At 42.0% G+C, this 12,312-nt stretch overlaps 1 protein-coding gene across 2 annotated transcripts; it reads right to left on the bottom strand.

The window, feature by feature from the left end:
• Positions 1 to 479: 479 nt before the first annotated feature.
• Positions 480 to 5,351, bottom strand: LOC120439094 (P2Y purinoceptor 14-like). 2 transcript variants are annotated; one of them, XM_039609795.1, is made up of 4 exons: positions 5,295 to 5,351; positions 2,110 to 2,224; positions 1,740 to 1,999; positions 480 to 1,542 (listed from the first exon to the last, which is right to left on the bottom strand). In XM_039609795.1, exons 2-4 carry the CDS (start codon positions 2,212 to 2,214, stop codon positions 876 to 878), a joined length of 1,032 nt encoding a protein of 343 aa, XP_039465729.1. In that variant the 5' UTR covers positions 2,215 to 2,224; positions 5,295 to 5,351; the 3' UTR covers positions 480 to 875. The 2 variants fall into 2 exon arrangements, with proteins under 2 accessions (XP_039465729.1, XP_039465728.1); XM_039609794.1 differs by having other exon boundaries at positions 2,110 to 2,239; positions 5,295 to 5,334.
• Between the last annotated feature and the right edge of the window lie 6,961 nt (positions 5,352 to 12,312).

Here is a 12,312-nt window from a genome sequence, read left to right as displayed (position 1 = left end):
CAATCAGGTTGTGATCTTAAAGTCACTCTCACAGCGATGATTTTAGAGTAATGTACAACAGTTGTAATGTCATTTAAATGTCCAAATTGCCTTTTCTCCAGTGAGGGTTGTGGTGAAAATTTAAGTTGTTCTTCTGTGTGACTGCACACTGCCGTGAGAGGACCTCTTAGTAAGCTGTACAGCTGAAGTTTCAGTTCAGGTTTATCTATACATCACCAAATTACAACAATAGGGACCTGGAAGTGAGACTGTTAGACTCACAAATGGTGCAAACTGCAGAGAAAAGCATCAGTGTGGGAGTCAAAAAAAGGGGCAGCTTGACCAGCGAGGAACAACATAACAACATATAACATATAATTGTTCGAAACAACCAAACAAAACATTAAATTTTTTTTGTTTTGTTTTGTTGTTGTTTTTAGCTCCAATGCAGAACAAACATCTGTGTTGAAAAACAGTAAAGAAGCAAACCAGCCTGCAAATCTTAGATATTTTCTTTATAAGCAAAAGCAGTAAATTCATTTCCAAGCTTTTTAGATTTTTTTTTAATCAAATGTACAGATTACTGCTGAAAGATAAAAAGCTCATCTGGATATGTGTGAATGTTAAAACTGTTTCCAGAGACAGATATTTAACGATGTGCTTTTTTTGTATGAATCTGACCACACACTGGTTCACTTTGTTCATGCTAAAGGTGAGTGCTAGCAACATAAACACTGATACTGTGTTTTTGTGCTGAGTTCAGCCTCATGTTGATATCTAAGCACAGAAGAACGTCCTGTGGTTCATGAGGACGGGGATCCATGACACTGGTTTCACTAATCTGACTCTCAAAACAAAAGCAAATCTCGTCATTTTATAAAATGCTGTACGTTGCCTTACAGATCACTGCCCTGCAACACTGGTGTTGATGTAGTGATGTCCAGCTGCTCCCTGCTGCTCTCGCTCTCCTCATTTGCTTGTTGGATGTTGGTCCTCCTGGACGCCTTTCTCACCCGAGCTCGAAAAGTCTTACAGAGGAAAAAGTAAACAACAGGGTCCAGGCAGACGTTGAAAACTGACACCATAGCAGCCACCTCCTGCAGGTTGTACAACACTGCACTCACAGAGCAGCTGGTCCACAGAAAAGTAAAGGGAAGTCGAACCAGGTGATAGGGGACAAAACAAACACAGAAGATGCTGACAAGCACCAACATGTTTCTGCGAGACTTCACCAGCTTTTCAGAGCCAGAGGAGGCCAGCTGCCTCTGCTGTGCCTGCAACACCCTGCGGGAGATGCTGTAGTAGAAGAAGACCAGGGATATGAAGACTAAGAGGACAATGATTGCAGAGAAGGTGTGGAGGATTTTGTACAGCAGGCTGACTGATGAACTAAAGGAATCAACACAGTAATTAGTGGTCAAAGGTTGCTTGGAGCTGATAAAAAAGCTGATAAAAGTGATTGTTGGAGCCAGGAGAATAACCCAGGTGATGACAGAGATGATTCTCGCAGTTCGTACTGTTTGCGGGATGTGAGTTCCTGAAGGATGTACGATTTTCCGATACCTGAAGACAGAAGAGGAAGGAGGCAGAATACAACTTCACTAATCAGTCACAAATGTGCCAAATCTGCAAAGGTCAATATTGAGCCAGAAAAAGGTACATTCATGCTTTTGTTAGGAGCACAGGGTGTGTACTTAACCATTTAATCTAGTTTTTACGCTGTCATGAACAACAGTCTGAAATCAGTAAAGGTTTCTTACCTGTTGGCAGCGATGTACCCCATAAATATGATGCTGGTGTACATGTTGAGGAAAAAAGCAGAAGCTCCAACTGTGCAGTGGAGCAGCTGAACCATGGGAGAGCTGCTGTTATAGTGGATTATGCGCAGTGGCAGAGAGAGGCAGAGAAGGAAGTCAGCAGCTGTCAGGTTCTTCAGGTAGACCATCAAGCTGCTTGATGCCTGCTGCTGAGCTTGGCAACAGTAAAACTTCATGATGAAGCCATTGAGGAGTAAACCCACCTGAAGCGACACAGAGAGGACAGGACTTTGGTAGATGCACAGAGAACCTTGAACCAGTTCCTTAAAACCCCCCCCCCAAAAACCCCACAATCTGAACATTTGAAACTTACCAGAAACACCAGACTGTAGACCAGCGTAATGAAAGGGTTGACTGATGTGTCGACATTACCACAGGACTGGTTCGAAGGCACTGTTTCATTTTTGGGGTGAACCATGTTTCTGGTGCTGGAAATAAAAACACTTTAAAAAAAATAGTGTTTTAAACTGAATTTATAGGTTCATTTTTTAAAATGATTCACTATTAGTTTGTTGTGTTAAATTAATGTTGGACCAATTTTAAATATTGTGCTAGAGGTTATATACAGTCTGCAGTTGTGGAAGGAAGCACACATCTGTTGTGAGAGTTGATGTTTTTAAGGTTGTTATTTGTGCTTAGAGACATAATCATTTTTGCTTAGAGATATATATTCATTTATATGCTGATAAAATATCTTATTAGGTCTGATAAGGATTCTGTGTACAGTCTGTGCACCATCAGATGAGAGGAAGCAGCCGCGGCATTACGATTTCCATTATAGCTTTAAACCAGACTGTTCTGTTCTATTAAAATGCAAGATTTCACACCTTTCAACCTTCATTTGAGATATGATCTATTGCAAGTTTCTTTTTTTGTAGTTTAGCAAGATGCTTACTTCTGCTTTTTGAGCATAGCTCAAACACACACGTTAAGTTCATTGAAAGGTCGTATGTCTATGTATGGTATGGCTGGAAACACACAGACACACATAGACCTACACACATTCTGTACATTAGTACCTTAGTTGTGGAAGGAAGCATTCATTAGTAAAGATAAGTCAACCCTCTCATGAATCTTATGACAATCCATTAAGCACAAGCTGAAGCAGTGAGCTGTAGGCAGAACCTGGACTCATCTCTGATCATAATGTTTCTCTAAATGTTCATGTTCCAGTGCACATGGTACTGACACCAGGCCTGACGGTGAAGGGCAGTCATGGCAGGCCTCCTGGACTAGGGATGGGTATCGAAAACCGGTTCTTGTTGAGAACCGGTTCCCACTGTTTCAATTCCTTGGAATCGTTTGCCATTTTTGCAAACGATTCCCTTATCGATTCCAGTCGCCCCGAATGATGTCACCACGTTGCGGCGCGTCGGAGCGTACCTGGCAGGAAACACACGCGCCTAAGCGGCTCAAACGCTTAAAAGTTTGTTTATACTTTACGAGCGGATGACAACAGGGCAACTTGCAATACTTGCAAAGTAGATATTTCATTAAGGGAGGAAACACTACGAATATGCAAAAGCATTTGCTCACAAAACACGCGATGAACTTAAATGAATGTCGTGTTTTTAATTCCGCTCCGGACTCGTGAATCTCAACCCAGCAGCAGCGGTAACGTTTGGACGTCATCTCCGTTAATCGCGGCAGGTAAATAATCAACTAACAGTGCATATTATGTTAGCGCGATCTGCTTTATTACAAAACCTGCCATTACTGTGCATTTAGGTGACTGTGATGAGACAGACAGAGTCTGGCTGGCGCTCGCTGGCAGTTGTCGCTGCAGTCCACCGGTAGCGTCTCTTTTCAGGCCCGAATGTCACCGAGCAGTGACTAGTTTGTGGTCAAAACCTTGCAGCCATTTGCCACAGCAGATGGTAAGTGAATGTGTTTAATTGTAGGCAGGGACATTACAGGATATTCTTGTGTAATTGCTACAGAATAATTTATGTTATACTTTGTTATTGCTACAGAAGAATATTTATTTTATTATTTTACATTTACAATTTTCCCCAGGGACCCTGTGACACCCCATTGAAGAGCCATAGGCTGGATCTCTTAAGATCTCACTGTTGGGTGTGTAAGGCCATGTTACTCCTAAATTTCTATCTTGTTGAAAGAGAAGATATAAAACAGAATTCTAAGCTAATCGACCTTAGTGTTCTCCTTTTTAAAAACTAAGAATCGATAAGAGAATCGATAAAGAATCAAATCGTTAAACAGAATCGAAAATGGAATCGGAATCGTTAAAATCTTATCAATACCCATCCCTATCCTGGACTCCAATGAGCTTGGATATCGAGTTAAAGGAATTTACTCAGATTGCCTGCAAGTTTATATATTTGAATGTTTTGTTTTGCTGTTTTAATTCCTTTAAAGAATGAAATGTGCAATATAAAAAAAATTGACTTTGACATTGAAATTATCACGATGACTGTGTGGCAGGCAGAGCTAGGCCCCAATAGCAGGACTTGGAAACAAAGGAGTGAATTAAAAGAGGTAGCTTTACTTTAACACTGAACACTAAAGTACAAACATACAAAACTAAAAAAACTAGAAACTAGAAACACTTAAATACAGGCAGGATAACGAGAGGGTTTGAAACGAGAGGGTACAGACTGGGACCAGAGAGAAACTAATTACTTGGAACAGATGAACTTTGAGGTTGAATGCTCACTTAACTAAATGTCCAAGTATTTTTTATCATGATGTTGGATTGACATCTCTTGAACGCTGAACTCATTGATTGTTTTTGCTCCACATGTCAGGAACTATTAAAAATAATAAGTGTCATTTTTTAAAATCAACAGAAGCACAAAAGATGTGAGTCTGAGAATCCAGCTGGACTCACCTGTATTTAACTTATCCCTCTGCAGTTTTTTGTGATGATGAAAAGTTACTTTAGTCGTTGTGTCTTCCTGGTTAAATGTTATAATTGTAAACCATAAAAGACACAGTGCAGCTCTAACCTCAACCCTGTTGTGTTTCCTGTTTGTGACCACTGAAAGTGCTGCACAGAAAACTCAGACACATAACTTCCTGATTAGTTGTTAAAAGTAAGTTAGAATTTAAATTTTTGCAAGTGATTAAGCCTTGGTGGTTTAATGGCATCACTGTAAATCAGAAAACACACAATGATTGATTGTCTCTTGTAACCTGACTTGCTGATAACTTGTGTTAAACAGGTTTTATATTGTGCTGAAAAAGTATTTGACCCCTTACTGATTATTTTCTGAATATATTGATGTGTTAATCACAGTATGTGCTCAACAACGTCATCATGTTTGAGTGTAAGCTTGTTTGTCCATGCATCTGGCACCAGGACACCACGAACCTTAGTCAATAAGAGATTTGCAATCGTATGTTCAGATTAGCTTCTAAAACACTAACCCGATTACTTTTGTTCCTTAGGTCAGGACTGGTTTAAAATTATCTTATTTAGTTTTTCTATTAGTAGAAGTATTAAAGATGTGAGAATCAGACACCATCAGGACTCACCTCCGGTTCTGCTGCGAGGAGGAAAAGTTGCTTCAGCCGTTCTCAGTGTGATGGTACCACTGTAACTAAGGAAATACACAGTGACATCACTGCTGCCCTGCACACTGGCCTATTTCCTCTTTGTCTTCACTGTTAAACTGTCACGACATGTTTCCAATAGAGACGAGTCATTCTCTGATCAGCTGCTGCTACACTTCTTATTTGAGCACTGACTCACTTTATTGCCACTGATTGATTTTTTACTAATGTCCTTCACCTCCTCATCACTACAGCTAACACGAGACAGCACCTGAAGCCAATTCAGATTTCATCTGAAACAAGTGTCATGAATCCCAAGACTTTCTGAACAACTCAAATATTTCCTCAGCTCAAAGGTCAATTGATTGATGGTGCTGGCCAATGGATCCAATGAGACTGATGCAAATCTGGGTTCAGTTTTTAAAGAAACTTCAGTGTACTATGTGGATCAATAAGGATCAAACCACTGACCTTTTGATTGGTAGATGACACGCTCTGCCTCTTGACCCACAGCTGCCTTAAATGCTAGTATCAGAGTAATAGAATAGAATAGAATAGAATAGAATAGAATAGCTTTTTATTGTCACTGTTACAAGAACAGTGAAAGGCAGTTTGGCATCTCTCCATGTGTGTGAAGTACACAATAGCGCAAGTATTTACACAATGACAAATTTACATTTACACAAGAAAGATATGTACAAGTTATACATACACCTGCAAACATACACGCACATACATACATATATGTATATATACATATTTGCATCCGTACATGCATACACACACATATTTCCACATACACGCTTACATCTATATACATACACATACATGCCATCTAACTAGCAGGTGCATTGAGAGGTGCAGTGTGATCAGTGATATTGCACATTGAGTGTGTGTGTGTGTGAGGGGGGGTGATATTGCACATTGAGTGGGGGGGTGCTGTTGGAACTATACTAAATAATGTTATAATAAATACAGTTTAAAGAGGTAGGGGTGTTGGTTGCATTGAAGTATAAACAGAAATACGATTTATAAATAAGGTGTAATGTCCATGAGTGTTGGCAGTGCAGTTATCCTCCAATCAGGGAGTTTGACAGCCTGTGGGTAAAAACTTCTGTTGAGTCTGTTTGTCTTCGACCTGATGGACCTGTAGCATTTACCAGAGGGAAGGGGGGAAAAAAGTGAGTGTCCAAGGTGCAAGGGGTCTTTGATGATGATGCTGGCTTTCTGCTGAAGTCTGCCAGTATAGATGTCTCTGAGGGGGGTTAGTGAAGTGCCGATTGCCCGCTCTGCTGCCCTCACCACCCGCTGCAGGTTCCTCTTGTCCTCCGCGGTGCAGCAGTTGAACCAGAGTGTGCAGCAGTAAGTCAGAAGGCTCTCAGTGGTGGAGTGGTAGAAGTTTACTAGCAGTCTTTGGGGTAATTGGGCCTGACGTAGTTTCCTGAGGAAGTACAGCCTTTGTTGTGCTTTCCCTACCTGGTGGGAGATGTTTGTGGACCAGGTAAGGTCGGCCGAGATGTGGACTCCGAGGAACTTAAAGCTTTCTACCCTTTCTACCTCCTCCCCATCAATGTAGAGGGTAGAGTGCTCAGATCGCTTTGTTCTTCTGAAGTCGATTACCATCTCCTTGGTCTTGGCTGTGTTCAGATGCAGGTTGTTGTCGTCACACCATTGCTTCAGATGCTGAACCTCCTCTCTGTAGGCTGAATCATCGTTGTTGTCGATCAGTCCTATGACAGTGGTGTCATCAGCAAATTTTATAATGGTGTTACTGGTGTGGATTGGTGAACAGTCATGGGTGAAAAGTGAGTATAAGAGGGGACTGAGGACACACCCTGTGGGACACCCACATTCAGAATGAGGGTGGAGGAGGTGTGCTCTCCCATTCTTACGTTCTGGGGTCTGTTGCTCAGGAAGTCCAGTATCCAGCTGCACAGTGAGCTGCTGAGTCCTAAGTTGCTTAGTTTATTAACCAGTTTGTGGGGTTGAACTGTATTGAAGGCAGAGCTGAAGTCCACAAATAGCATTCTCACATAGGTGTTACTACAGTCCAGGTGTGTGAGGGCTGTGTGAAGAGCTGTTATTATGGCGTCCTCTGTCGACCTGTTTGCCCTGTATGCAAACTGGTATGGATCGAGGTCTGCAGGGATGGCAGCTTTAATCTGTGACATGATGAGCTGTTCAAACATTTGGCAATTATGGGTGTTAAAGCAACTGGACGATAGTCATTCAAGCAGCTCACTGTGTTCTTCTTGGGCACTGGAACGATGGTGGCTGACTTAAGGCAGGATGGTACTACAGACTGTAGCAGTGAGAGGTTGAAGATGGTGGTGAAAACCTCTGCTAGTTGGCCTGCACATGCTTTAAGCACTCTACCGGCTACACCGTCAGGACCAGCTGCTTTCCTCGCATTGACTCTGCGCAGTGTGGCTCTGACCTGGTGCTGCTCCAGCTGGATGGGAGCATCGTCCCTCTCTGTAATGGCAGGATGGGTGATGGTGTCCCTGTTTTCTTGGTCAAAGCGGGCGAAGAAATGGTTTAGGGTGTCAGGTAAGGTGATGTCTGGGGAGTTGGTTTGTGTGCAACTGTCTTTGTAGCCAGTGAGTGTCTTGATCCCCTGCCACATGTTTCTGGAGTTCTTTGTGTTAAAGTGTTCCTCGATGCGCTGTTTGTATTTGCGCTTGGCTTCTTTTATGCCTTTAACCAGAGATTGGCGTGCCTCTTTGTAGACTTGTTGGTCTCCTGATTTGAAGGCGCTGTCACGTGCTCTTAGCAGGGCTCTCACCTCACTGTTGAGCCATGGCTTCTGGTTTGGGAACACTTTAACAGTCTTTGTTGTTGTTACGCTCTCAGTACAGAAGCTGATGTATGAGAGTACGGCAGATGTGTGGCCCTCCAAGTCTGATCCTTCTGCAAATACACTCCAAATACACAGCTGCTCTACAATATACTGTGTGCAGTAAAGAATAAAACACAAATACTGTATGTGATGCAAATTATGAGATATTAGCCTTACAGATAAAAATAAATCCCAACAGTCTCCAACTCCAGTCCTTGAGAGCTACTGTCCTGCAGCTTTTAGATGTATCCCTACTCCAACACAGCTGAATCAGATGGTTGAATTACTTCTTCAGCGTGCCATCAAATGTGAAACCAAGCCTTTCATTTGATTCAGGTGTATTGGAACAAGAATGCATCTAAAAGCTGCAGGACAGCGCTTCTCATCTCATTCTAATCTTCTCATCCTCCTCCTCTGCATGATTGGTCAGGTTATAGGTGACACGTTCACAATGCATATCTAGAAGTCAGTCAATTCAACTTACAACAAACAAAATATATAAGAAAAAATAACAACTATTTGGACTCTTAAATGTATATAATTTGTTATTCAACCAAGAAAACCTTGTCTGAAATAATTTTTATCCTTATTAATGAGACTTTCATTAATCAAGTTATCTTTGTCCTCTTTACTTTTTGGGGTTTTTTGCTGCACTCATTTTATCCAGTTGTCAGGAACTACACCCTCCCTCACATTTCAAAATTGGTATGGCCCAGATCTGACCCACACAATGTGCTTACACATGGCCAACATACCGCAAAGAATGACCGCCCTTTGGTGGCTCAGATCTGGTTTGCCAGACCTTGCCCACATCTGGATGACATACCACTTACCATGCCAGAAGTCAGCCACCAGTGCCAGTTTGACACCTGTCTGCTTTGTGGGCTTCTGGCACTTAACAGTGTACACTATATTACTATGTTTGTGCCAGGGAACCTGATCCAGAACAATTTTGGTCTCATGTAGTTATAAGGTTGGGGAAACCACATGAGACTGAAGAAGTCACTTGTATAAATGATGATGTTTCTTCAACTGAAAACAGCATGTCCAGATGAACAGTATCAACTTTTTTGCAATCCTTTAACTTGTTAAAGGTCCCACCAATCAGGTCCCTTCACTAGTGAGTATCATAGGGAGCAGATCCCACATTTTGTCTGAGGTAATTCTGTCACTTCACTGGCCCTCACCTTTACCATCACGAGTCAAACAACTGAAAACCACTGAGCTAAAAGGTGACAGGAGCTCAGATGAATAAAGAATCAGAATCAGAAATACTTTATTAATCCTGAATTAAATTATAGGTTACAGCAGGCAGCATGCTGGTTGGCGCATGCGCACTCACAAAGGAATCCTCCGACCAAACATACTTACACAAACATCACATTGGGGAGACAGGTCAGAGAGGTAGGCTGATAAAGAAAAACAATGAAAATACATAACATGAGGTAAAAGGAGGAGATAAAAGCTCCACCCAGACTGAGCTCCTGATGGGAGAACAGTTTGAGGACAGAAAAAAAAACACCTAAGCACAAAAGCAGTCTTAATATACCATAGAAGCACGTTACAAGCAACCGGGGTGGGTAAGGGGTGAGAGTAAGCCGGTGTAGACAGCAGATCCGGTCCTGCAGCATATGCTGGGCCCAGACCTGCCATCTGACCTGGAGATAAGCATTCAAAGGCATTTGGAATCCAGAATGGGGGACATGGGCACAAAGAGTTTAAACAAAGTCTGTTATGGTTTTTTTTTTTTTTGTTCAGCTCCAGCCTTGAGGCCACAGCTGGCGTTGATGTGGTAGCTGCATGAAATGATGGTGGTTTTCCTTTAGTGGGAACAACTGCATATCAATTTCACACTTGGTCTAAGAGTCCATCACTGGTCTCTCAATCTCCCGTTGGAGAGCCATGAGCTTCTCCAAGATGTTATCCAATTTTCGCTCAAAGATTTTAGTCTGAGTGTTCAGGACAGCCTCGAGCTTCGCTAAAATCTTATCCCTGCTGCATACAATGAGCACATTTTGAGAATTCACGACTCACCCCATCGTTTCAATCACAGCGGGCAGCCTTGTGGGGTTTTGAACAGTCGTTTCCACTTTCTTCAATTTCTGATAAGCCAGGGCCAAGCCAGCTCCGATCAGCAAGAACCCTGTTATCATGGTTCCAGAAAGGTAGATGTCTTCAATGTCCTTGATTGACAGTCCCGCCAGGCACGCAACCCTCCAGCTTCTCCACCCGTCCATCGTGTATCCGGCAGGGAATGTCCCTCCAGGACACTCAGGCTCACCCGAGCCCAGGCTTGCCATCACCAGTGTGTGAATGTGTGTGTGAATGGGTGGATGACTGGTTGTGTAAAGTGCTTTGGGGTCCTTAAGGACTAGTAAAAAAGCGCTATACAAATTCAGACCATTTACCATTTACCAGGCTTCTTGTTGAGAAGAGGGTGTCAGTTGCATTCAGGGACCAGTTGATCAAATCAATAATTCCTCTTTTAGGTTTTACAAAACAGACTGTGAGAGTCTTCGAGATTCCAGATTTTAGGAAATGTAGAACGAAAGGAAGGATCCAGTTTAGATCTCAAAACCCATTTATTTTGAACAAAGGCCACCTTGTTTCTACCTCAGTAGCTTGTTTTATTTTGTGCATGTGCGCGCACACACACACACACACACACACACACACACACACACACACACACACACACACACAAAAGAGGGACAATGGATCTCCAAGGCCGAGGTCCATTGACAAAGGACCCCCTATTGATCCGCTACCTAATCAGATGAGCCAAGGTGTGAAAATGGGTGTAGGTCACTTGGGTGAGCTCATTGTGAAACCTAGTCCGTTGTTCCTCTTGGGGGATACTCCCACAGGGCTTTAATCTGGGACTCTCCACCATTTGACCCTAGAACTTAAGAAGCTTCTCGGATGAGAGGTGAAACATCTTCAAGCAACTTAAAGAAGTCCAGATGCTTTTCTTTCCAAGCTCCTCATACTACGATGACCTGGATGACTGAGAACCTTCACAGACATAACTATATAGATATAACACATCCTTATTGCTGATTTGAACGTGTATGTTTAAACATTCTGATTTATAAACATCAGATTCAGATGTGTAAATATCAAAACATGTAACCACCAAATGGGTACATAACTAGCTCTAAAACCCTTGTAAACACCTCTTTGTGCAACAAATTACATTAAAATTTTCCTCTGCACTTTACACACTGTTAAAAATAAATACTGCCTCCATTAACAGTTACTATTAGTGGTAAAATCTTATTGATCCCCAATGAAGTTAGTTTTGTATGATCTGTTTCCTCAAAGTCTCTACACAGTCTCTAATCAGTACACACTTTCACTGTGTGCTGTAACATACGAATTAAGGCATGTTGCATCACTTGTTATTTCTTTCCAGTTGTAACTCTCGGTGCTGTCCACTGATTTTATTGAGCTAACTAAACAGCAAATGGCTTTCATTTCTATTGTCAAAACGAATATATAAACTACACATCTGAGTCTAAAATAAAAGGTTGAAAAGAAGATACAGCAGTCTCCTTTAAGTCTTCGTCATCACCTGATTGCTATTTCAGTACTTCCCCCTCAGTGTTTATGTAGGAAGATGAGCTGTGGCTAGAAACCACAAAGTAGAAACTGCAAAACACTCACTGAAGATAATATTCTGTTATCACTTTGAGACACAAATAGAGACACTCACTTATTTTGTCATTGAGCCTCGTTTTGACTGAGTTGTTTATTTTTGTCATGAAACAGGCAGGCAGGGGGAAAGAGCTAAATGTAGAACTCAAAACACATGGATGAACTGAAGGAGGCTGCTTTATTGCAGTGGCACAGATTATACAAAACCAAACCAAAATCTAGAAACTGGAAACTAATAACAAAACACTGGGAAACTAGGGATGGCAATTTTAGGGAGCACAACAGAAGAAATCCACACAGCATGAGTCTGTGAAGGTTCTCAGTCATCCAGGTCATCGTAGTCTAAGGAGCTTGGAAAGAAAAGTGTCTGGACTTCTTTGAGTTGCTTGAAGACATTTCACCTCTTCAGCTTCTTCAGTTCTAAGGGTCAAATTTAAACCCAGTGGGAATATCCCCCAAAGAGGGACAAAGGACCCGCTGATGATCCGCTACCTAATCACATGA

This window comes from Oreochromis aureus, linkage group 3, assembly GCF_013358895.1.
Source record: "Oreochromis aureus strain Israel breed Guangdong linkage group 3, ZZ_aureus, whole genome shotgun sequence".
Lineage (NCBI taxonomy): Eukaryota > Metazoa > Chordata > Actinopteri > Cichliformes > Cichlidae > Oreochromis > Oreochromis aureus.
Note: the sequence above shows the minus strand (reverse complement) of the source record. Positions and strands in the feature narration are given on the sequence as shown.

Excerpts from the sequence above, each read along its gene's own strand:
- LOC120439094 (XM_039609795.1), bottom strand. The coding sequence starts at position 2,214 with ATGGTTCACCCCAAAAATGAAACAGTGCCTTCGAACCAGTCCTGTGGT. Across the intron at positions 2,000-2,109 it reads TCTACAGTCTGGTGTTTCTG|GTGGGTTTACTCCTCAATGG; the intron begins GTAAGTTTCAAA and ends GTGTCGCTTCAG. Across the intron at positions 1,543-1,739 it reads GGGTACATCGCTGCCAACAG|GTATCGGAAAATCGTACATC; the intron begins GTAAGAAACCTT and ends TTCTGTCTTCAG.